This window comes from Lagopus muta, chromosome 7 (assembly GCF_023343835.1).
Source record: "Lagopus muta isolate bLagMut1 chromosome 7, bLagMut1 primary, whole genome shotgun sequence".
Lineage (NCBI taxonomy): Eukaryota > Metazoa > Chordata > Aves > Galliformes > Phasianidae > Lagopus > Lagopus muta.
In genome coordinates, this window is record NC_064439.1 from 16,053,163 (window position 1) to 16,079,171 (window position 26,009).

Here is a 26,009-nt window from a genome sequence, read left to right on the forward strand (position 1 = left end):
CCCCTGGAGAGGCCTTGGATGGGACGTGGACATGGTCAGTGGCTGCAGTGCGTTGCAATTAATAGCTCACAGGCATTGGGTTCTAAAATGCTGAGTTTTCAATACCTCGCAGGAATTCAGAAATGGTAGTAAGGTACAACAAAATCACAAGTTATGACGAGTGACGTTAGTAAAGTGCTTGAATATTTTTCTACTGCCCAGATTGTATTAACAATTTCAATGTAAACTAGTACTGCTGTTTGCATTGTGGGTTGTTAATGGAGATTCACCTGTGCTCTGGAACATGTGTGGTTTTGCCTTTAGTTTCCCCTTGGTGTGGAGATCACCAGACTGTGCTTGTACTGAGTTGTTTTCAGACTTTGCTCGTACTGAGCCGTAACCTGCTCCCTGTCCTCACGTAAATGGGTTCGTTTTAAATTTCCCACAATTGTTTACTGATGATAGCAATGATATGAAGAGCAAAGTAGGTGGTTCCAGTCAGGGGAATACTGGAAATGGCTGCTTTGGGGATGATTCTATTGAAGACAGACAGCAGATGAAGTGTGCTGGTGACCCTCTGAAGTCTTAACTGTGGTGCTCTGGGATGTCTTGTGCCTCTATGTTGAGCAAAGCTTAAATTTCTGAACCAAGTCTCCTGATGACTTGCTTCATTTTCTGATGAAGAACAGTCTAACTTTTAGGCAGGCAAACACTGGGCCTAGTTGTACTAGGATCTGTGGATGCTGAGGAATAGTGTGTTGTCCCCTTGAAGTAATCTCAGTCTACTGTACTGGAGAGAGAATTCCTTCAGTGAGATTGCTGCATGGCGTGAGTGTGGTAAGCCTGTTCTAGGAGGCACTTGACACACCCAGTTCCTACTCTGTTCTTTCTCTGGACAGTATATGTCAGAAGTGCAAGCAACTCTCATTTGTAAATCTTAAGGCCTTAGTCTCTGCTGCTGTTCTGGAATGATGTATGTCCTTTAAGGCTGTACCTGTGATGAGAGAAATCCTGGATGCTCCTTAGTGAGTACCTGCTAGTAATAACCACAGTGAGTTCAGATATCCTTGGATGGCTTCCAGGTAAGTAGTTGGCTACTGAAAGTTCTTTGGAGTATCTAAAATTGTGGCATCTGCAGCTGTGACTTACCTATTAGACTTTCTTTTCTTGCTGATACAGTTAGCTGTCAGTAACAACCTGGGAAGTCCACCACAATGCAGCCTGTTAGAATGGTTTGTAAACAACCACCCAGGGCTATGGGTAAGAGGGAACCTGTATTTGTGGACCACCTCCTTATATCAGTAGTAGCACCTCAGTTATTTACAGTGACCTCTGGATTAATGGTCCATAATAGCCAATTTAAATTAGGCTTCTGGCTCAGAGTAGATAAACATTATCTAGTGCATGTGGCATATTGAAACCTTTGAGACACATTACTGCAGCTTGAATGCAGAATATTTGCTCTAAGCTGAACATATGTTGCAAATGGTGTAGAAATGTGCAGGCCTTTTGCCAATAGCAGTCAGAAGTTTGGGGGGAAAAAAAAGCCCTTAAGACTGTCATTCAGCTTTGGGTTACTAAAGGCTTTATCAAATCGGCGAAGTGGCAACATCAAGCTCATAGATGCTTCTGAAAGATCTGTGTAATGTTACAAGCTCTTGTTTTAGATAGGTTTATAAATAATTTTGTCTTCTGGGTGGGTGGGGGGGCACTTTCCAGAGATATTTGGAGAGGTTAAGTACTGATAACAAGGAGTCTCCAAGTCAGTGCCCGGGTGCGGTGGTTTTACCACTCTGTAAGCATGTTTCTAAAATTCTGCAAAAATGGCATGCTGTAGGTTATAGCTAACTTAAGCTAAAAGATTTGGCTGATTGTTTTTAATAAAAGTTCATTCTAGGCTTTGTCAAGATCAAAAATCAGAGCTAAAGTGGTAAGACCTTTGTGAAAGGAATCAGAATTTTGAAACCAATCATAGGATCTTATAGCACTAGGAGGAAGTCTGCACTCTGCAAACTTGAAACGTAGATAAATGACAACATGAACAAAAGAGAATGTAAATGGGTATATTGATGATCACTGAATGGTGCAGTTTTATTCTGCGAGCGCTGGTATATGATAGAGACTGCTAAATCCTTGTGGCAACTGATCATAGTAACTCTAATTTTGTCTTTAATCTGTTGATGAAAGGTAGGAGATGCTTCTTAAATGAAGACAGCCAAGGTGCAGAACTGAGCAGTTATTCCATGCTTGGTTTGAAGCAAAGGTAAATCTACTGCAGCACTGAATTCATTAAAGGCATCCTGAGCAATAACAGCGAAGGCATATAAAAGTGACTGCAGATTTGTTCCTCTTGCTTGGTTGCAGAGCGTGATTGGGCCCTTGAACAGAATGCCAGCATCTGAAAGGTGTCAGGTGCTGAATAATTAACAGCTCTGTTTAGCTTAGTGATTATTGGGCAGCTTTAGGGCAGTGCTCTATTAGTAGTTTATTATGGGTGATTTTTTTAATAGTTGAGGTTGCACAAAGTCCGGCCATTCAAGATGAAAAATGTGGAACAACATATGCCACGTGCTCAGGAGGCAAACTAATTCATTCCTAGCAGGCTTGTTGCAGTGTGTGATCCAGTGAGCTGCTTTCTGACCTTTGTCAAACAGAGCCTGGTCGTTGCTTTCTTACAGGGAATTTCAAGCACAGAAAGTAGGATGGAAGTGGGGAAAAGAGAAGGCAGGCTGGAGAAAAGGTAATAAGAGTATGGACCAGCATGCAAATGCCTGCCTTCTGAAGATGCTTTGCAGTGTGAGCTGATGTGATTTTGGAGGAAGCTGGTACATGTAGCTGCATGCTGTATCAACTAGAAAATGGTGGGAATTAGCTGAGTGAGAAAGCAGGGAGGGCAGATGGCTTGTCCGCTGCACAGACACTGTTCTGCGGATGTGCTTATGTGTGGGTGGTGTTTTGGAGGGGGTGTGGGAAATTGGCAACGCTGCAACTGGTTGCTGAGTGTTGGACAGATTCCTCATTGTTTGGCCTTTGAGTGGTGCTGAACTGAGAAAGCAGTAGGTAAGATTTTGCTCTTCTATTATGGCAATTGCCTGGGTGTAAAGTCAGTTTTGATCACAATAACGTAGTTGTTTTTTAGGAAGCGTTGCTATACAAGTTTGGACTTGAGAAATATATGTGGTACGTGGTGTGAATGCCATGCTATTTTATCATCTCTGTCCCCTTGGGTTTTAGGAAAAGCAATTTCAAACGGCAGTTTTGCCATTCTGACAGGACTGTTAATGATAAGCTGGAAATACAGGTTGCTTTTTAAGAGGAAAACTTAAAAAGCTGTGATTGTTTTGATTTAAATAATATTCAGTTTGCTACTAAATGACACTCAAACTTCCTTTCACACTGAGAACTACTGGGGAAGTAACAGTATCTTTAAAGTTATTAATACAAACCATAAAGTAATTCTGAACTGTTGGAAAAACAAATGAGTTGATAGCATATTGTCATCTCCAAATTTGAGTAGTTAACTGATGCTGTACAACTGATGTTGTACTAAAGTATCTAAAGGTATGTGAACATGTTTTATGATCTGTACTATTTCTAGTTTTTGCTTAGAAATGAAAATAGCAGTTCAGTAATGCTGGAAATTCCTGCTTCCTCCTGCTGCTGCTCTTGGCTTTTCCCGCTCCACTCTTCATTTCCCGTGCTGTGAAGCTTCTAGCTTGTATCTTGTGGATACCAGCAGTTCTAATTAAACAGTGCTGAAGACTATGGGTCAAACTAGTTCTAATTTAAGCTGTTATTTAAATTACTGAGCTAAGTTGTCTGAATTATCTATAAAGTTTGAAATATTTCTAATCTAGTAGGACATGAAATACATTATGTATCACAACTGCTCATCTAATCCTGCTGCCAAATTGCTCATTTGGACAAATAACCAGAATTTTAGGTGTTTAGGCAATTGAGGACAAGGCATTTGCTCAATAAAACAGGAAATTTGTTGTTGTTGAAGCTTTCTCATTTGACAACAGTAACAGCGCTGTAGCTTTGTAATCAGTTGGTGTTCAGTTTAATAGTGTTCAGTTAAATCTTTAGTAAAATACCTAGAGTAAAGATTTCATATCCATTCAAACATAGATCTGAAGGTGGAATTATGCTGACTGGCTGTGTCTAGTTCAGTAGAAACTCTACTTCAGCTGTCTCTGAGGCTGCAAGCTGCACTTCCACTGTGCTGAAGGTGGTAGAAGTTCAGTTTGGAACACCTTGTTTTCTGTGGGTGCCAACTCAATGCTGCAGGTTGTGATTTTTTTTTATTTTTTATTTTTTTTTTTTTGGGTCACTGCTAGTAATGATTTGAAGCTTCAAATGCCTCTTCGGAGAATCAGTGTGCTTTGGGAAGCTTGCCTCTTGAACTATAGTAGTTAACAGATCTTTCATTGTGAAGGCTTATTTCCAGTGAATTACTTGCTAAAATTTTCCAACATCTAGAAACATCAGTATTCTTTTAAGGTGAAAAGTAGCTTTGTTTGTATTAAGAAATATTAACACTTTTTTCTCTTTTTTGCAGTAGCATGTTCTTAGTCCATGCAGTAGCTGTTTTACCCATTGGCAGCACATTGCATTAAACTGCTTCCTGTTGTTGAAAGTGTCTGTGAATCTATTTGAAGGATGGCATTGGCTAGAAGTGTTCTATTACATGTCAGAACACTGCTGGGAACATTGATAATGGATCGAAACAAATGTCCTGGCTTGTGGGAGTGGGGTAGGAATTCATCCTTGTTTTAAAAAGAAATATATCTCTTTAGGAGATAGCATGGCATAGCTTGTGTTTCAGTATTTGTTGTGCAGTGAGTTTATGATATATATGATCAGTTTACCTTCCAGTTTTCTCCTTAAAGCAAGAGAGACAAGAAGGTTTCCTTATTAGTTCCCTTCATACTTAAGGGGCAGATTTAACACTGGTGGATGTTAACCTAAGACACTGAAGAAGCATGAGGTGAGATTCAGGAACAAATGGTAACTGTAACTGGACTGACTGTGGTACAAAGAAATGAAATGCAGGGTGGGTTCTCTGCTCTTCTGTCAACATGTGAAGTGGCTTAGCTGCTGCTGGAACTGATGACTGTGGGGCTGATGAGGTGAAAGAAGGCAAGGAATGTATGAAATGTGCACCTTTTGTGGATAAAGGTGAGGGTTGGAATGGGATCAGAGAGGGGTAGAAAAGAGCATAAGGCTGGGTGCTGCTGTGGGACACCTCAGGGGAAGGCAGGAGGAGAAGGAGGCTTAGGTGAGCCTTGTTCCATGTGAGTGGGATCACAGCAAGGATCTGCTCCTGGAGGTGAGTGTTACCTGAGCAAACAGGGCCAGCAGCAAGCTGGCAGCTGCCAAGGAAGGCTTATTAAGCTTTCACATGAGGAGAGGTAATGTCACAATTGCTGCCCTGCTTCCCCTCTCTCCACTCCTGGGCCGCAGCAGCCTGCACAGCAGGAGGGTTGGCTTTGCAGGCAGCGTGTGTGGTGGGGGACACTGAACTGTGGGAAAATATTTTTCTATATTTAAGTTGTTTGGGCTGTGTGATCTCATAAGAGATGGTGAAAACTGTTTCAATGTTCCTGGGGAATTAGAGGCTTTTCCGGAAATGAAGGATGTGCAGGCAGGCTTTAGAAACCCATTGCTGATAAATCATGTGGTTTTTTTTCTGCTGAATGAATTGCTTCTTGGCATGTAATATTATGGTTAAATAGTTCTCAAATTCTTTATTTCTACTTTTTTATTGAGAATTTTTGAATGTTGATGCAGACTGAGTACTTTGACTGCATAGTCAGATTTTCTTGATTACAGATTCTTCTAAATATAGGTTGTGTTTTTTGTTCCTGTTCTTTCCCCCATCTCGTACCCTTTTCCTGGCCTTAAGCAAACATCTTGTTCTTTTGCTTTACAGGCTCCAGATAAAAGGAAAGCATTAGAAGAGACCAAAGCCTACACAACTCAGTCTCTAGCCAGTGTTGCTTATCAGATCAATGCTCTGGCCAACAATGTACTACAGCTGCTGGACATCCAGGCATCCCAGCTGCGGAGGATGGAGTCCTCCATCAACCATATCTCCCAGGTAATCTTTCTTAATAGAGGTGTTATTTTCCCTCTTGTATTATTGAGAGATGGGTAGTTTATGTTGACTTATTTGAATTCTGTGATTAATGTGATTGAAAATGGTAAGACTTTCTTCTTCTAATATTTATGAAAGCTGCTTTCTAATGATGATTGTGATAGAAATAAAACAGATTCCTTACCAAGAAGTACTGGGACTATATTTGATTTAAAGCAGGAGTTAATTAAGTTCCCAGAATCAGAAGCTGCAGTTGAGAGTGTTAGAGAGGATTTTATTTTCAAAGAAATCCAAATGTTTCATAACTGGAACTCAAAGGATCCAACTCAAAATGTTCTTTAGTGAATTTAAGACCTTTGTCGGTCAGCCAATACTGTGTTAGTAGTACATGTTAGACCAAATTTCTTAAATTTGAAGAAAAGTGCTCCTCGTGGACTTTGCTGTCTCCCTGTAGAGCCCTGATAACCTCTGTTTATTGCTCTTACACGGTAATCATGGTTTTCAAAAACTTTAAATGGCAGCTCAGCAGTTCCCTGAAAGCTGTCAGCCGGGGGGAGATTCCAGTGCATTCTTTTTTCTGGTAACAAACCTTTCTGAAACACTTGTTGACTCAGTCTGTTAAGACCTATGCAAAGTTAAAAGCTCTACTAAATATTTAGCAAGTAGTTGTAACTGAAACAGTTTAGGAGGAAGTACAATTGGTGTAAATGAATTTCTTGCTCTGTCAAATATTGGGACGTTTTGTGGTGCTAGGTTTAAGGCCACATATGAAGATGTGACTGCATAAAGGACTGAATCAACAAGCCTCACAAGCACTGCATGTTCTGTTACATTGAGCACATCTTTTCCTGTGTGTTTTAGAGCTGCAGTGAATGAAGCAATTATTGTTCAATTTTCATTGGTTCACTGATATGACTAATAGTGAGAAAGCCAAAATGTTCGATACTAGCACAAAAGCTGTTAACCCTCTGTACTATTTGCTGCTTGAACTGAAGGCACTGTGCTGAAAGCTGTTGAGTCACCTGATACATGAACTGTTTGCTAAAGACTGTGAACAATCAGTGCTTTGTAGAGCTTTGAGGCAGTGTTTAGCAAGGTCACTCGTAGTTTCTGCTGCTGGTTGGTCTTTCCTGAAATGAATTCTTGCTTATAAATGAACTTCGGGTACTAATTTGTGGAGCTAAACTAGATATGGATAACGTATGCGTATTGGCTCAGCTGTTTGCTTTCAAGTGTGTTGTTTGTTTTTTTTTTTTAAGATATGCAGTTGAAACATTTGATCAATCTGCTGTGCAGTTGTTTGAATGACTGGTTCTAAATTCTCTGAAGTTTCCAGAGTGTCGTCTTTTCCCCTTGCTTGTATCAATCATGAATATTTCCATGCCTCTGAAGCATGGGAGGATGAATGTATTTTCAAAACAGAATTCTTTTCCATGGAAGAAGTATTGCCTAGAAACACAGATCTGAGGCACTGCCAGTCAGCTACTCAATTCTGGGTCTTGCAATACAGAGCAGATACCTATGGGATAAGGTACAATTTGCTAAAAAATATTTCTGGTAATGAGAACTGTGGAAGAAAATCCTGTGGTTCTTTTTATTTGCAGTCAGTTTGTGTTTCCCTGCCACCTCTGTCGCTCAGTTCTGATGTGCAATTTCAGTTCTCCGTGCATGTTTTCCAGAATGAGTCTAGTCTAAATGACTGGACAAGCTAATCTTGACTAGTAGGCACTTGACATTTCTCATAGCTACATACCTTCTTCAGTGGAAAAAATACTCAGGAAAAGTTAAATGGAGTGGTGTGTTCTGTTCTTGCTACTGAAACTTAATTGTACAGATGGAAAAATGACTTGTTTTCATTGGAAAAAATGAATTCAACTTCATTTTATTTTTTACTGAGAACAAACAAGCTTCACATGAAAAAATCATTCAGGGATGAAGGAACACTGCAGTGAGCAGTTCCAGGAAAGGCTTCTGCTCTGGCTGCTGCATAGAAGCTAGACCAGCTGCATCTTTATCTTCTGCAGTTATAGTTGTCTTTCCGCTGTAACCTGTGGGTCTGAGGTGGCCTGCACAGAACTACTTACTACGTCCACAATACAGAGCTTTGCACAAACAGCTCAGCTGTTAAATCCTTAGTATTGACTTTCAGCTTTTCCAGACTGTTCAGATATGGCAGAGCAGAGACTTGATTACTGCTGTGGAGAAATTGGCAAACCCTTCTGGTATATGAGAGCCTACTCATCCTGTTAGGCAGGATTTTAGGGAAAAGATAGCAAGTCTATGTTTTAGACCATCTTGAGCTTCAAGGCTTTACTGAGGGCATTAAGGTGTATACACACACACACACACACACACACACATATATACATATCTATATATATCTATATGTCTCTCCAGGCCTCTGTACTACAAGTTTTCTGCTGCAGTCACAGTTACATCACATATTTCTGTCAGTTCCTGTTTGAGGTTTTAGTTTGGCTGTTCTGAAGACAAAAACATACTCAGAAGATTTCAGGAGTTGCTCAGCTGGTTGTGATGTAGGATGTGAAGGCAGATCCGTGCTGTGATGTGCGCCCAACATTCCCTGTGGGACCATGGTAGAATGGCAGTGGAGGAAAGACCTGGAGCCCCCTGTCGCTTTCCTACCCACAGATGCTAGATTGTAACAGAGCAGGGCTTTGTTTGGGTATAGCTTATTGCTTTCGGAAGGAGTTACAAAAAAGCAATTTTCCTTAGTCTGAACAGCAATAGCTTAGTGTTTGCTTTCTTTTAGTGTCTGAAATGTGAGGTATTTGGAATAGGTGCTATTTTCTTTCATAGAGAAGATGAATGAAAGCATAGACTGGACAGTGATGGAGTTAAACAGTGGCTGAGGGTCAGCCTGAAGTGGGAGATGGCAGGAAGGACCTCGGGCATCAAGGTGGGACAAGAATGAGGACCTTAGCATTTGGCATATGCTGTTTCTTAGGTGTTGGGCAATTCAGGTGTTGAATAAACCAATAATTTTTCATGTTGCTGGATGACGAGTTAAACAGGACATCGTGCACTTGTGCTCTGAATGCAGTTTGTGCTTTGTTATGGTTACTTTTTGTGTATTAAATGAGTTTAAGCAGTAGACTAGAAACTTATGTTTGTTTGTTTCATTCTTGCATGGATCCCTGAATCCGTGAGTTAATACTTTGATAAATAAATCCTGTTGTATCTTTCTTTTTGCTCTGAAAATTAATGTCTTTTAGCAGAGGAGTTGAAAATTCAGCTCTTCCTAGCTTAAACATTTGACAAGGAAAGCCTGCCTCTCTAGAAATTTGGGCCTATGTTTTTTGCTCTTTTGACTTGCATTGTCTTGGTGGTTCCCCTTCTTCCTCTCGGAAATGAGAGCTAACTTAGGGAAATGTGCTTTAAGATACATTTTTGCTCGTTCATTTCCATGAATGAAGATGAGGCAGTTGTCAGATGAGGAAGGTTGACAAGGGACATTCTTGTTTACAGTGCCAAAACTGGAAAATGTAACTGATCAGCACTTGCATTTATGTCTGAGCAGCTGCAGTACTGGATGTAGAAACTGCTCCTTTTTTAAGAGATGATGTTTTGTACCAGGAGGCACTTGCACCCCTTAAAACGTTAAATTCTCTTCTGCATCTGAAGCTGTTCTCTAATGCAAAATAAGAGCTGTTACAGAAAAATGTTCTCAAAGTGTACATTTCAATAGGAAAACATACATACATCTTTTGTCACTGCTAAAAGTTAGAAGCTTTTGCAACTAAGACAATCACTTAACTAGTTTAGGAGAATCTTGCTGTCACTCCCTCATGTCTAATACAAGCATTGTGTGCAAGCAGAAAGCCAAATGCCTTTTGTACAGTATGGCTCTCTGGCTGAAGGCAATGGCAATCCTTCCATACACAGCTATTACCTTTTCTCACATTTCTGAACTTTACAGATGGAGATATCTGTCCTCATCTGCAAAGTAGCGGGACGTTTTCCATTGAGCAGGTAACCAGTGAAAGACCAATGTGGATGAGGCTTCAGAGAAAATCTGCTGGAGATCTTCTGAGGTGTGAAGGGGTGAGCTTCTAAGCAGCAGCGAGTTGAGAGCAGGCTGGCTTGTCTTTGATTCCAGGAAAAAAAGAATATGATAGGTCTTAGCTGCTCAGCAGGTCTTCACTGTTTGAAGAGAGTGATACAGTGCTACATGTGATGGGGATTCTTATTTAGTTTATGAGAAGGAGCTTTTCCTGAGTCTGTGTGTGCCGCTCTTGGGTTAATGTGGTACCACATGCAAGGGTTGTGGCATACAGTCACAGCACAGTTCATATTTGAAAGCCACAAAGTAGAAAGAGGGTAGAAAATGCAGTGAATCATCTGCTGATGAATGTTGAATGTTGTGCCTGGGAACAAGCAGTTAAGTAAATACTCTGGTATTCCTATGGGAGATACTCACCAGATCCTCTTGGTGACAACTGTGGTTCCAAGGAGCAACTTTTACCATGTAACTACCTCTTTAAAAGGAAATGGGTTGCTTAATGTTCTGGTTTTGCTCTCTAACATGACGAGCATATGGGCTGAATAATGATTGGACTGTTATGTGGGAAGAAAATTAGTCAGATCTAGAACGTGGCTGGATGCTGCTAACAAGCAGGGTCAATATTGCATTGTTCAGAATAGTCTCTGGAGACCACTTGGAACATAAATTATGTCCTCGGCAAATCTGGGATAATTCTTAAGTTAGCAAAGTTGGTTTGCATGCTGAATGATGGCACTTCAGTGCAGAGAAACCATGAGAACTGAGTCAGCAAAAATCTCAGGAAAGCCAGTGAGGTGCAGGGCCTGCACCTGAGGATCCATTGGTTTGTACAGGCTTGGAGGGCTGAGTGAGTCCTGGAAAGGAGCAGCTGTTCCAAGGGATGCTATGCTGGGAGAGGGAAATGGCAGCATGGGGCTGACTTGGAAAGAGTACAGCTGAAGGGCAGGGGCTGTCATCAGCTCTGCAGTGAGATGGCTTCACCTGGAATGCTGTGTTCAGACTTGTCATTCTTGCCTTGTTCAAGAGAGCCGTAGGGAAACTGGAGAGAGTGCCAACAGTGAACTACTGAGATGGTCAGAGGCATGAAGCTACAAAGGGAGGCTGAGGACATTGTTCAGTCTGACAAAGAGGAAGCTAAACAGTGACACAGTGGTGTAGCCATCAGTTACTTGAGTCTGGCTCTGTCACATCTGTAGTTAGCCTCTCTTCAAGTGGCAGTGCAGAAAGAAGCAGGTTCTGACATGGAGCTTTTCATTATGGAAGGTGGTGCACCACAAGTTATTCAGAGGTGCGACTCCTTCCAGCGTTCCACTGCAGTAGCTGGGTTGACCCTAAAATCTGACTTGTCTTTGCAAGGTATGTCAAAAGCTGTAGGACCTAAATAGTGATGGGCAAGGGTGAAGATAGCTCAGGGAAAAAAACACCACTCCATGTTTGCAAATCTTGTTAGCTCTGGTTCCATACAAACTTTCCCTGCCACACATCCAAAAGTGCATGAGGAGACCAAAGTGTTTTTGCAGGAACCAGAACAGCATCTAATGTATACATTAGTAAGATAACTTCTTATCTCTCGTTCTCTTGAACTGCCTTTGCTTGTCAACAGACAAATATTCCAAATATGGTGAAGAATCTTGTACCTTTTGTTTAAATTAACCTTGCCTTGGGTGGCATTTCCTCTCCTAATAAAGTGCTGACTGTCTCTGTGGCCTTTGCTTCACATCCTGTTCTTCCTGTACTCTGTAATATAAGCCCAGAAGCTGCTGCAGCTCAGTTGTGCTGTGCTTGCTCTGCTTATCTGTCTGCTTATGAAAATTGTTAAATACAATGTGTAAGGGTTGCCCTGATAGCTGTTCTGTTGAGGAATTCTCCATGACCACTAATGAATACACACAGAATCTGTAACTCCTTTGCAACTCAACCGATGAGGTTCTCTTTGTTTTTTAAATAAAATAACTATAATGGGATTTTAAAAATTATTTGCTGTTATGAAAGAGCAACCCTAACTGTCAGCCCTTCTGTGCTGACCGCCACCTCAGTGACTCCCATAGGGCAGCTGCTTTGATGAAGAAGGAATTGAGTCAGAAACTTTTGTTTCCTCTCATTCTTTATTCCCATCTGGTTTTTTTTGAATGCTGAGTGTGAATGTGTTGCTGAGGAATAGGAGAGCTTGCTAACTGTAATGGCTGGTCACTGCAGTGGAATATCCTTCCTAGTCATTCCCATTCCACACTCTGGTAGAAGCATATTCTAGAAGGCCAATTTCCATTATCTTGTAGACTGCCAAAACTTCTTTTCTGCTGGATGGACATTTAGCTGTGAGCTTTAGATACCTCATTAAATACTGAATTAAGAGTTCTGATGCAGCTTCGTATTTTCTGAAATCAAAGCAAAAATCCAGTGGCTGCAGACTTGACCCTGGAAGGCTTTTTCTGATGGTTTTGTTCAACAAACAAGTCAAAGATGTTTGTGCAATCATTCTTTAATGAAAGCCTCTTATATCTGGAAGATATATCACATAAATGAAATATGTCACTAACCTGCTGTAAGGTCACTTATTAGACTTCGAGAATCTCTTTCTTCTTCAGATGTGTTTGATTAGATAGCTGACCAAAATTAATTTTCCATTGCAAGTCTCTGTAAACAGACAGTCTTAATGTGAATAACTTTTTCTTCCCCATTGAATTAGGACTTATCTCTGTCAGTACTTTAGTGGCATAAGTGCAAAGAAAATGAAAGGGATGCAGTGCTGGATGCAAGAACATTGTGTAACACAGCAGCAGGTAACCAGCTGCCAAAGCATTAATGGTCACCATATCTGTGCTGTCCAATGCAGCTATCTGGAAAGTTCTTTTTGTTTTTGTAGCTGGGTAGCATTATAGTTGAGCTGACTATATTTAGGGAAAGAGAGAAAAAGAAGGTATGAAGGCTGTATTGCAGAGCTGGCATCTTGATCATGTTGTGTTACTGAAACTACTCTTCCTGATGAGGCATGGGGTTTGTGGTTGGGCTTACACAGCTCAGGCAGGAATTGCTGAGTGCTTTCTGCTGGCTGGTTTTATTTGGGGCGTATGTAACTGCTTAGTTCATGTTGATCTGCAAAAAGAGAGCTAGGTAGTGTTTTACATGAGTATTTTATAAGCTGGTAGTAACACTCTGACACCCTTTATAGTGCTTCTGGTTTGACTTTGTTGTTTCATAGCAGCCTCTAGGGAGCCGTTCCTGTATCAGTTGTGCATGTCTAGTAAACCTTTGCAGTTCAGTTCATGGGAGGTGTGTGAATGACGAATTAGCTGCTGTTTTAATGCTGGGACAGTTATATTGTTATGTCATAACTTTGAAAAAAGATGTAAGAAGCGTGGGCTTCTGTCAAACTGTTCACCTTAACAAACACTTGTCATGTGGCTGCTGTGCCCAAGTGTGTGTCCTTTTCCCAGCACCACTGCGACAGAATAAGCTTGTGCATGGCTGAGCCATGCTGAGTGCAAAGTGTTTCTTTCATGTGCAGGAAAAGAAGTGTGTGAGAAGCTGTATGTATGCATATGTTTTATAGTAAAACAGCTACATGTATACAGATTTCCATGAATGTTGTTTTCAGAACTACGTATTCCACTAGAGAGCCTGGATTCTTAACTGATCTGCTGCCAGTGCCATGACAGAAAGGGGAATGAGCAGGGGGAATAAATTCTGGGTTGGTTTGGCTAAATTTTGTGCTGTAGATAATATAATAGGATTTTGTTGTGGGTGTTTTTTTTTTTTTTTTGAGAAAAGTAGTACTATGTTTTGTACTAATACAGTTTAAGTGACAACTAGTGGATGTAGTGATTTGCCTTTTCAGCCATTTCCACTTGGAATGCTGGCTGTGTGTGTAGAACCATAACCACCATAAAAGTATTCCTGCATCTTTGTCAGTCTTGAAAAATAAATTGCTGAATCTGTCATTTTCCCTTCTAATCTTTGTTTCTGGTTCCAGCAAACCATTACATTAAGAACAATGACTAGTTATATTGCATGGGCAGTGAAATGTATATAGTACAGAACCATGGGATCACAGAACTTTATATTTTGTTTCCTCTTTGAGAAACAACAACAACAAAAAAAGAAGAATGGCATTTTCCTGAATAAACCCTTTTATGAAAGTATAGTGGTTCTGTAGCTTTACCTGTTTGTGCCTAAAAGCATTTGTTTCTTCCCCTTGCATGTTGTCTTGGGATGGTTTTTACTTACAGGTATGTGCAGGGCAGCCCAGTGGAGGAGTCTGAATACAGTTTGTGATTTCTCCAACTCTCTTCTCTGTTCTTGCTTGTCATGGGAAATAATGTTTTGTCAACCAATTGTAGATTTGACCTTCTTATGCTATCTGAAATTTCTGTATGTGGCACAAACAGGAGTGAGAAGGGTGTGAGTAAAAGCTGTGATATCTCTGCACAATGTGAAAACAGGGTAGGGACCTTACCGGGATCCTTAGAGGCATCTTGATGGAAATTGCAAAACATGCCAGTGCTTCACAAAAGGTCAAGTGAGCCATCTTTTGAAAATATAAGTACAATGAAGTGTTGATTAGTGACTGAAGGAAAATTCTCCGTGTCTTAGTTGTTTTGTGTTTTTTTTTTCCTTCAAGTTGAACAAGGTTCAAAACTAGGCTGGATAAGAATATAGGATAAGCCTTCAAGCCATAAATCAACCTTTATCTGACTGGGTAGAGGATAAACGTCATCTTTGGGAAGCTGATCCTTCATTGTCCATTTATAGGATTTCCTTGCGTGTGTTGTTAAGATAAGGGGCAAAATGCAGCAGTGGCTGGATGTATTGCAGGACTAAATGAGATGAGTTGTTCTGTAGGCAAAACTTGTCTCCTAAACTAGGCTAAAAAAGGTATTGCTGAAGTTTTTGAGCAATGTTTGTGCTTTTGCTAAGAGCTGATGGGTAGTGTATACTAAATCGATAACAACACCTTGTGGATGAGCAAATTGTTAATTCCTCTTCATTTAAAGAATTGCTATCTAAACTTCTGTGTTGAATGAAAAGAAAAACTAAGAACTACTGAAGTTGTGCTGTTGGCTTGCATGTGTATCTTGGCAGGTAAATCATGGCATTTGAGGGCAGATGCCTGATAGCAATGTTGCATTACTCCAGTGCTACAACTCAGGGCACTGTTGACTGACTTTGCTGATGAGTGAGTCACTGAAGCAGTTGAGGACAATCTGTCTTTGGGAGGTGCAGCCTGTAAGTCATACGAAGATGACAAATTTCTGGATGTAATTACAGGCCATTAAGGTAAAGTCCAGTCAAACAGCCTGAAACAAATTAAGCTTTTTCAACTACATAATCTTAGCCGTACCACTATGTTTGGATTCCATTTCTTCCTATATCCTAAGTTGCATGTTGAGACAACAGTGTCACTCATAGCTTTATCAGCCTTTAAGCTGATGGGAGAAAAACCATCCTTTGTTTTTCTATTATTTATTTGTCTGGATGAGGAGCTATGAGATGTGGTTTAGTAGCTTGTGGTAGCAGTGATAATGGGTGGATAGTTGGATTAGATGATCTTGTACGTCCTTTGTAACCCTGTGATTCTATTTTTCTCTCCACACACCGAGGATGCTCTACTCACTTTTGTATCAGTATCTTAGTCTCCTTCTAAATTGATGTAATTCACTGTATCTGTTTCTGCAGTATGTGAATGACATCCATCCATGTGACCTGTAAACATGTCCATCAGTGCTTTGCTTTAATGGTAAGAAGACAGCTGAGCACAGACATACTTATCCTTCATTTATTAGTTTTGAAACATCCCCATTGTAATAGGTTTAGAGCTACTCAGGCATCTGGATAAAAAGGTGGTAGAATCTTCTGGTTCATGGTCTTTTTGTTAATGTTTTTTCCTTTCCCCAGTACAACCTGTGGCACACTAACAAATAACAAGTCTTCAGGAAATGGAAATTGGTTCCTGGAAGCTCTCTCTGAGAAAAATTCCACTTCAATCACCTGGCATTTTCCTGCTTTAAGTATTCCTCTTACTGTGTAGCAAGCCTCATGGCTGGCAGAGAAGATATCAAGCTTCAATCCCATTTCACTTGTTTCTTGCTTTTAGACATCCAGACTTGGAAGCAAGAGGAGCTTGATGAGACCAGAGCTCCAAGTTATTTCATCTTCTTTTCAAAGAACTGATGTTATCTCTCAACATCTTAATGGAAGTGTATTCCTCTGGGCTGCATTAAAAGTGTAGCTCTTCAGCCATGTAGGAGTCCTTTGGAGATGCCCTCTAGCGCTGTCTGAATTATTTGGAATAAATGTACCTAACATTTATTCTTTTTGCAAAGTACAGGAAAAACATCTCACACGAATAACAGCCTTTAAAAAATGTTTTCCTGAAGTAAAATTGAGAGAATGCTGCTGTCTGCTGTTAGGTAGTGACTGGTCACCTATTTCTGTATTAGTCAAAAGCATTATCTAATTAGTAGAATAAAAAATGTGGTGTGAATTTTCCCAAATGCACGTTTAGGGAGCAGAGGTTCTGCAAATAATTACTTAAGAAAACGTCCTATATGAACTGTCTACAGATTTGAATAAAGGTTTAAGTTCTCTTTCTGTGTACTGTTCCCCTCTTACCCATTTGCCTGTTTTTCTTCATCATCACAGTTTTTAAAAACAAGTGCATAGGTGTTGTTTAAAGTATCTGTATCCTTCTGGGAATAAACACAGGCTGCAATGCTGGGTAGATATACATAACTTAAATCCAAAGAGTACATTGACCTCAAGAAAATCAGGATTTACTGAAACAATGCGGAGGAGACAGGCTACAGAAGTTTGCACAGCTGTCTTTCTGTGATCTATTAAATTACATCCTCATGTGTTCCCTTATCTCGCAGGCAAACATTTCACTCTCAGCACTGCATCCCTCCCAGTTCAGGTAAGTGTAGCAGCATGGTGTCCCCAGCTGCTTTGTTGGATAGTTGCAGAAGTTGAGTAGCTCTGGTGTGTGTGCTGAGCCTTATGCTATTGCCCAGGTCAAAGGCCAGTTATGCATGAGTGCTCAGTGCTGGGAGGCTTTCTTTTGAAATGTTGGTGTGGCTTGTAACCTACCACAGCAATGGGAATACCTTTACAGAGCACCAGCATTCCTTCCTCAGCTGGCTTTTAACAGTCCTCTGGTCAGCATCTGTATAGTGTTTTGCCTAAGGTGTCACTGAAGATATGTCCCATCTGATTTTTTTTTTTTTTCCCCCTATTTTATTCTGCAAGGCAGGGTTTTGTTGTCTCTGTCCCTTTCCCTCACCTCAGCATGGGGTCAGTTATCCTCAAGACAAGGTTATGAAAACCACACACTGCCTTTCTTCTGCAGACTGTGTTCAATTTGTCACTTCCAAAGGTATTTTTCTTATTCTTGAGTGTCTGCAGTCAAGTTAAATCTCTATGCCGGTGACTGCATGGTGAGATGTCTAATTGCCTGCCCAGTTGTTGAGAATTTCTGATTGATTTGTCAAATAAATGCGGTGTAATAGTGCTGGGATCGCACGTTCAGCACGGGGCCACAGCACTGATGCCCTCTGTGCCTGCACACATCTTGTCTTGAACCACTGCCTGGTTTTAGCTTCTGTCTATGTGCATGAAAAATCTGTGCCATGATAGCAAGCTGAAAGCATGTGAGAGATGGTCCCAGAGAAGGGGAAAGGTGTTGATGTGGGTTCCTCTTTGCTAGGATCTGCACAGTGCTGTATTTTTTAGAGACATTTTGACTGGAGAAGGTTATCACTCAGTATGCAGTGAACGCTGTGTGTGAATGCTGTAAAGGCATGTGGATGTTCGCAGCATAATAACAGTGGTGTTTCGTATCGGTGGTGGCCAAGAGTAGGAGACTGGGGGAATCCACCTACAGAAACTGCGTGTAACTCCATAGCAACAGCATATAACTTCCTCTTCATGTTGCTTGTAAATTAAAATGGCAATGGAGAAGTGCAGCAGCCTTAGTAATTCCATCTCTGCCCTACCCCCCCTTCAAACTGTTAAATGTCATACATGCGTGTGACTTGGTTATCTGTCTTCTGCTTTTACTTAATATATACCAAATTACAAGAAGCCTGTATGACTCAGTCCAAAATTGTTACTGATGTTTTATAATACATGTAAGGGGATTTTTAATTCTCTTTTTCTAGAATGTCTTAATACATTATGGAGTGTGGGATGTCAGAAGAAGTTTAATAGAACCATAGAATGGTTTGGATTGGAAGGATCCTTAAAGATCATACAGTTTCACTTCCCTTCTGTGGGCAGGGTTGCAACCTGCTAGATCAAGCTGCCCAGGGCCCCATCCAACCCAGCCTTGAATGCCTCCAGGGATGGGGCATCCACAGCTTCTCTTGGCAGCCTGTGTCAGGGCCTCACCACCTTCTTGAGTAAGAAATTTCCTCCTAATTCGTAATCTGAATCTCCCGTCCTTCAGTTTGAAGCCATTCCCCCTTGTCCTGTGCCTATCTGCCCATGTAAAAAGTAGGTCTTTCTCCTGCTAATGAACTCCCTTTTAGGTACTGGAATGCCACATTAAGGTCTCCACAGAGCCTTCTCTTCATTGCTAAACAAACCCAGCTTTCCTTAGTCTGTCCCTGTATGAGATGTGCTCCAGCCCTCTGATCATCTTTGTAGCCCTCTTCTGAACCTAGCCCAACAGTTTCATATCTTTCTTGTGAAGGGGTGCAGGCCTGGACACAGTCCTCCAGATAGAGCCTTACGAGGGCAGAGCAGAGGGAAATAATCACTTCCCTTGCCCTACTGCCACTCTTCATTTGATGCAGCCCAGGATACAGTTGGCCATCCAAGTTGCAAGTGCATCCTGCTGGCTCATAACAAGCTTGTCCACCAGAACCCCTAATTATCTCACTGCAGGGCTGCTCTCAATTAATTCTTCTCCCAGTCTCTACACATCTGGGATTGCCCTGACCGAAGTGCAACACTTGGCCTTGTTGAATCTCATTATGTTCATATCAGCCTACTTTTCAAACCTGTCCAGATGAAGTTTGAGTTGGGTGATGTTCAAGATATTCCCAAGCATATGGCTTGTCCTCTGTTATAGCTCCAGGAGACGGGGTTGTTTACTGAAGGGGTTTGAGAAAGGGAAGACTGGATTAGAAAGTTGAACTCTTGCTTCAAAACCAAATTAGAACAAAAAAGTAAGAGCTTATCAGATTCAGTTAGGGTGTTAGTGGCACCAAAGCTCTTTTTGTTGCAGTAATCCTATAGAAGGTAGAAGGCAGGAAGTTAATTGCAATGCAAAATAAATATACTGAGAACTTTAAAGTGAAATCTGTAGTGGGTAAGGGCTTCTTCAGCTGTCTTATCTTATTATAGTACTCACCAGTACTGGGCGTGAGAGAAAACTGGCCATTGCTGGTTATCTTCCTATCAAAGGGTCATAGAATCATAGAATGGCCTGGGTTGAAAAGGACCATAAGGATAATCTAGTTTCAAGCCCCCTTGCTTATATGCAGGGTAACCAACCACTGGAACTAGAGTCATCTCACAGTTCTGCAGTAAAGTTGCTTGCTTCCTACAAAATCTTTAAAAAAAAAAAAAAAAAATCAGTCTTCTCATAAGCACACAAAGGTTGAAGAAAGAGGAAAAAATCATATGTGGTAAACTGTGTCTATGGTGAAGATACTGCAGCTGGCTGATGACTATTTAATTAATACTGATGAGTTCCTCTTGGTGCAGTACTGGTGCACCTAAAAACCAGCAGGTTTCCCATAAAATTGTATTATTGCCATTTAGTGAAGTAAAATCAAAGAGATTTAGAGATAGTATTGTTCATTGGATGATTTGTAATCAAAACTATGTCTGCAGGTGGCTAAAGGGTGCTCTTTGTCATTTCCACTTACATTGCTTCTATTTAATGGCTTAAGGAAATAGTCTGTCCCAGGACTATCTTAGACACCTTATAAGCTCTGAATTCACTTCTGCATTTTGGGCGAGGGCAGAGAAAGGTGGCTTTTATGTGGGAAATTTGTTATTCTTTAGCATCAAGATTGTTTTGAGATGCACAGTAAATGTCCTCTCCTAACTACATAACGTACCTTTGTATTTGGAGAATCTTTTGGCTGTTAGAGGTGATGAACTAAAACATAGTCATTAAACTGAGGCTGTGTTAAGTTACTTTTTCAGTTTTTCTCCTTAAATCTTGAAACCTCAGGTTAAAAATAAACATGGGGGACTGGCTTTTTTTCTTTAGACACGAACATTCTGGCTTGTCACCCTGACTGTATCAGTTCCTTTCCTCTGACAAACTTTCAGAAAGTTCAGACTCATTCTGTTGAGTTTATTTTTTATAGGCTTTTTTTAGATGGTTTCCTTTTCAGCCACCTGCAGTGCACTTTGCAGTGGCACATGTTCATCTCCTGTAATGTTGCTTTTTTTGGCACACAAAATGCTTTTCATTTGACATACAATTTTGTTCAACTCCCATGGTGGTTCTTTAGTGACTCCAAACTACTGAAGAAGCTTTTTAATTTTCCCTTTCTGTCCTTGTGCTTTTCTTCACTCGAGAACATATTTAGATTTGTATGTTTTGTTTAATTCTAGACAAGTGTACTGCTTCCACTAAGGAAAAATGAGACTCATTCAGCCACTTCAAAATTCTGAAATTCTCGTATGGGAGCTTGCATATGCATATTTTTCTTCTGTTTTGTGTTTTTTTTTGTTTTTTTTTTTTGTTTTTTTTTTAAATGAACCTACTTGTGCATGCATATCTTGAGTACTACCCAATAAAAATGCAATTCAAAATGACAGAGATCTAGTTTCAGGTACTGAAATACACTTGTGTGCACTGTTGGGATTTTGACCTTGCATAATCAAAAAGCATTTATCTGCTTTTTGTGCTTTTTAAGACTGAATACAAAGCTACCATACTATGACTGCACATCTCAACTGTTGTTCTGTCAAAATCAATCAAAGTAGGATTGCGCACTTGAAACACTTCTCTTTTGAAGTGTCTTCTATTTTAAAAAACACTTTTAATCAGCAGATTTTTTGCATTTTTGGCTTGTTTTCATACGTAATTAGTAAGTCATTGGTTCAATTTATGTAGTTTTTCTCTGGAAACTTGTATTGGCAATGCAACTGGTGTTAACCATTAAAATGTCTGCTCAGCTCACTTCATAGACCGTCTCTCCTCCTCTAGTGAGCTATGGATGGGTGTACCTTCATAGTTCCCTTATCAGAATATCATCTTGGTGAAAGGAGGCCAAGCATAGCAGAAGATGGCATTATCCTTCACAGATATCGTAGAATCATAAGGTTGGGAAGGACCTACAAGATCATCCAGTCCAACCATCCACCTGTCACCATTACTATCCACTAAGCTACTAAACCATATCTCGTATTTGTTTGTCAGAGAGCGTGAAACTTCTGTGGATAGCTAGAAGTTGTTCATTTGTCACAATCAGTGGTTTTGATCTGGTGGAACTGGGTGGGTGCTTCCTGTCATGCATCACTTGTGGTGTGTGCTCAGCCCCAGCTGAATCCCCAGCAGACCCTGGGGAGCCTGTTCTAGATTGATGGCGGCTTTTGTTAGAACAGGGAGTAAATGATACCATGCAAACTGCTGCTATCTTCCCTACTTCTGACTTTTGGTGATGAAAAGCCAGACAGAAGGCACTGCAAAACTTTCTCCCTCTTTCCCTCTATGTGTGTCCTCCCATAGAGATGTATGTAAGTGGTGTATTTTTCTACCTGTTATACCCAGGTTCTTGAAGAGAGTCGAACATTCAGTTCAATGTAGAGGGCCAAAAAAGGTAGCTAGAAGTAGAATCACAGAATATCCTGAATTGGCAGGGACACACAAGGATTTTGTTGAGTCCAATCCTGGCTTCAAATCAGACTGTATGTCTGAGAGCAGTGCCCAGATACTCCAACACTCAGGGCCCACAGCCCTGTGCAGCCCGTTCCAAGCCTGAACACCCTCTGGTGCAGAACCATTCCCTGAGCCCAGCTGCCCTCCCCTCACACAGCTCCACGCCGTTCCCTCAGCCCTGTCGCTGTCACACACAGCAGAGCTCAGCGCTGCCCTCCGCTCCCTGTGAGGAGCTGCAGCCGCCATCAGGCCTCCCCTCAGCTCCTCTGCTCTGGGCTGAGCGCAGCCAGGCACCTCAGCTGCTCCTCACACATCTTGTCCTCCAGACCTTTCACCATCTTTGTATCCTTTCCTTGAACACTTTCTAATAATTTTATGTTCTTTTCATACTGTGGTGCTCGATGCTGCATGCAGTAGTCAAGGTGAGGTTGCAGCAGTGCGTTATTGAGTGGGACAGTTACTTCCATTGACTGTCTAGCGATGCTGTGCTTGATGCACTTCAGAATACAGCTGTCCTTGCTGTGTGTATGCATTTGGTATGCTCAAATGGTTAAAATAAACTTTGGTTTGACAGAGCATTGAAAGTATGATCTGTAGCTCACTTAGGCGGTTACACTAGCAATTTAAACTTGATGGAAGCTGTTTGACGGAAACCTTTGATATCTTTGTTGCTGTGTTTCACTGTGCTCACAGTGGCAGCTGTGCAACATTGCCCCTACCCATGCCCAGCCAAGCCCCATGTCTGTGCCCACTCTTGGTGCAGTGCGGGCGGCAGCCCTGAAGCTGGCCTGAGCTGCCAGACGGCTTTCTTGGAGCAGCACGGGAAGTCTGGCAGAGCCAGAAATAGAGCTTCCATCTGCTGTTCCCCAGGCTCTTGCTCCCAGCCGCAGACCCGTCCCACCTCTTCCCTTTGCTCGGGTAACATCCCAGCAGACAGCCGCCTCCTGTGCTCGGGGCCAGCTGGTTCTGCAGCATTGCCTGACCGCCATACTCCAGATGTTTGACGTTCCATTTCCCCATACTTCTGTGAATTTCAGCAAAGTGCTGCTGGCATTTTACCAATGCAGCAGGGGAGGAGGGAGGACTGTTGCCTTAACCATTTTCTTTCCATAACAAAGGTCTATACAGAGCTGCTAAAACGTCTTCCTCTTCAAGACATTGCCATCTGACAGTCTTCCTTCTCATGTCTCTCTCCTTGTTCCCAGATATGCTCTGTGGATCTCCCCTCCTTATGCTCGGTGATGACATCCTCTTCCTCTCACTTGGGGAGGATAGAGTGGGGAGTACAGATGTGTAGAGGTTCCCTTGTGTTTCTTCGTAGATGCTTCTCATTCATAGAACCCAGTTCTGAGAGGTGGCATCTGCCATGCACAACTTGCTGCCCCATGTTGTTTTCTTAGCACCATGTGCAAGCATGCTGTTTGGTAGCTGTTAGAGGATAATATATAGAGCTTCTTTCCTTTGGTCTTGCAAGAGCTATGAGTGTGTGCCCTCCATAGCAGTCTTCCTGTTTCCAATTGGCACAATAAAGAAATGTCAGGCTTGAGCTCGAGTCCAGCTCTTGGACAACCAGGCTGGTTTCCTTGCTCTGATTCTTGTCCTAGAATGTCACTCATCTGCCCAGCCCCTCCAGTATGTCCTTGCTCTCTGTCCCCTTTCTGCTCAATTTCTCCAGCAAACTATGTGACTAGATTTTCCAATAGGAAACTCTGAAAAGAATCTGTATAAATAATTCTTTTGACGAACAGAACTCTCTTCTCTTCCATTTTTCAAAGCTAACTGTATAGGTGCAACTTCACAGACTGCATTTTGGAAATCAGGGTCTTTAAGTGCAGTTCCCAGTGAACCCTATTCTGGAAACCTTTCTTCCAAAATGAAGTTTTGTAACAGCTGAGGGGCTAAAGGTGAGGCTATATGTCTTTGACCAGCAACCTTTAAGCCTCTTTCTCTAGCTCTTGTTTTCAGCTTCTTGATTTTAAGGAGATTCAGTACTGTATCAGCAACCCCCTTCCCATCCTTTTTTTTTTTTTCCTTTTTAATTTAAGATATATCAGTATTTTAACACTTGCAAGCACATACTCTGTTGGTCCAAAATCAATTTTCTGTTATGTTTGCCTAGCACAGGACTCTTGAGCTTAAGAAATTTAACAGTGAAGCAGGGAGTATTTGGAGCAAGAGATGCTATGGTCTGTATTATTGTTTAATATTCCGTGCTTTTGAATTTTAAAACCATATAAAGAGCAAAATGTGCTGAATTAATGGGATGCCTCTCCACTGTATACTTCTCCACTGTCCTGCAGCCCCAAATGTCTTCAAACCTTTCTGACATTTTAGGTTTTTTGCTGTAAATCTGTTATTTCTTATGCTGATGGCTGTTGCTAGGAGAATCTGAGAAAATCTACTGTGTATAAAGAAAAAGATTTAAATTCTAAAGTCAAGGGCCAGCTTCATAGGATAAGCTGAAAAACAGTCTGCTTTCAGACATAAGTGCAGCCCACTGATAAACTGTGAAAATAAACATAGCCATCACATCATCACTTTTTGATATCATTCCCCCTCCAACAGTGGGTGATATTAGTTAGTAAAAGGCACTAGTAGCAGTGTGCTTGTGTGCACTTGTATATTACTTGTGTGTATATATATGCACATAAAAATTGTATGCATTTGTGCATGTATTAAGTCTGGAAATCAGACTTAGTATTTATTTCAGTGTTCTTCTTTTGTCCTGTCTAGTGACAGGACTTCCCTTTAGGTGGCCATAAATATCTTACATAGACTGCAAGTTGCTGTATACATGTTGCTGACCTTAGTTCATTGTGCTGTTAATCTGCAATATCTCTTGAATGCGAACCCTGCCTGCAGGACAAGGAAGGTGGTATATCAGATTACACGAGATGTGGCTTATCCAGATCCTCTACCCTTTTACCTTAGGAGGCCTGGATTTCCCAGGACTTGGGGAGATGAAGCTGCCTGGAGAGCCTGTCCTGCTGTCGTAACTTGTCTGTATGCTGAAGGGAACGTGTGAGAAACTTCTATCTATAAACCTACAAGAACACATTGTTGGATTTGCAGCTCTAGAACTGTGACTCACAAGTCTATTCTAGTTGCCTCCTACATTGCCAGCACTGGGTGTCTAAGTGCTTTGGAGATAACAGGAGACCAGTCTTGCATGGTGCACCCTCAGAAGACATGGCAGGATATTCTGAGGTGTTAAGGATTATTGTTCACTAAAAACATCACCGATAAGAGAAAATTCAGGGGGAGGAATGAGGTTCTAAGAATTTACCAAGCTTTTTGAGCAAGCTTCCCAGAAGCAGCTCATTTTCATTCTATAACTGAATTGATGCAAACATAGATGAAGTTTTTGAAGTATTTCTAGTCAATGGAGTTGACTGTTGTAATTCCCAATGCTGGTAGAGGCTCAAACCAGGGAGAAGATCCCTGAGAAGATAAATGTGTGTGCTTAACAGCAAACGTGAGCAGCACCAGCTGTGTTGTGCTCTGATCTGTATATCTCCCATGGAGGCCAGGCTTGCTTAACCCTGGGACTCACGTGGAGCACCTAGGTGAGGACATTCCTCTTCGTCAATGCAGCCTGTTAGCTTTCTTGTTTATTGACAGACACATCACGTTTGCTTGCATGAGGTACCCAGCATCTTCATCTTTTACAAAGAAGCTAACTACATTCCTTTCATCTCTAGAAATGATAGCAAATACATGTGTGGAACTCAGTTCTACTCAGTAGATTCTTTTTTATCTGTACGTATAGGAAGAAGAGAAAAGCAACTGCCAAATTTCTTCAGAGATCATATTTTCTTTTACTAGTAACTTTTGTTTCATTCTTAAGCAACATACATTTTTCAAATTTCTGTAGGTTAATTCTTGAGGTTCTTGAACACATTTTTAGGAATCAGACAGTACAAGCAACAGAAATCAAACACTGAAGTTTCTTGCACTTCCATCATGAGTTCTTGAAAGAGACTTTGTTACGTTGTGTAGGTATCTGTATGCAATGTCTTTAAAATCCCCCAAAAGCTATTTGTGCTGTTGCATGCATGATGTGTCTT

At 41.2% G+C, this 26,009-nt stretch overlaps 1 protein-coding gene across 10 annotated transcripts in view; it reads left to right on the forward strand.

The window, feature by feature from the left end:
* ABI1 (abl interactor 1) overlaps positions 1-26,009 on the forward strand; it is a 77,918-nt gene that overhangs the window by 16,834 nt on the left and 35,075 nt on the right. For all 10 annotated transcript variants that reach the window (XM_048950923.1, XM_048950924.1, XM_048950917.1 and 7 more), the window contains exon 2: positions 5,915-6,082. In XM_048950923.1, the coding sequence (XP_048806880.1) occupies positions 5,915-6,082 (168 nt within the window). The remainder of the gene's footprint in view (positions 1-5,914; positions 6,083-26,009) is intronic.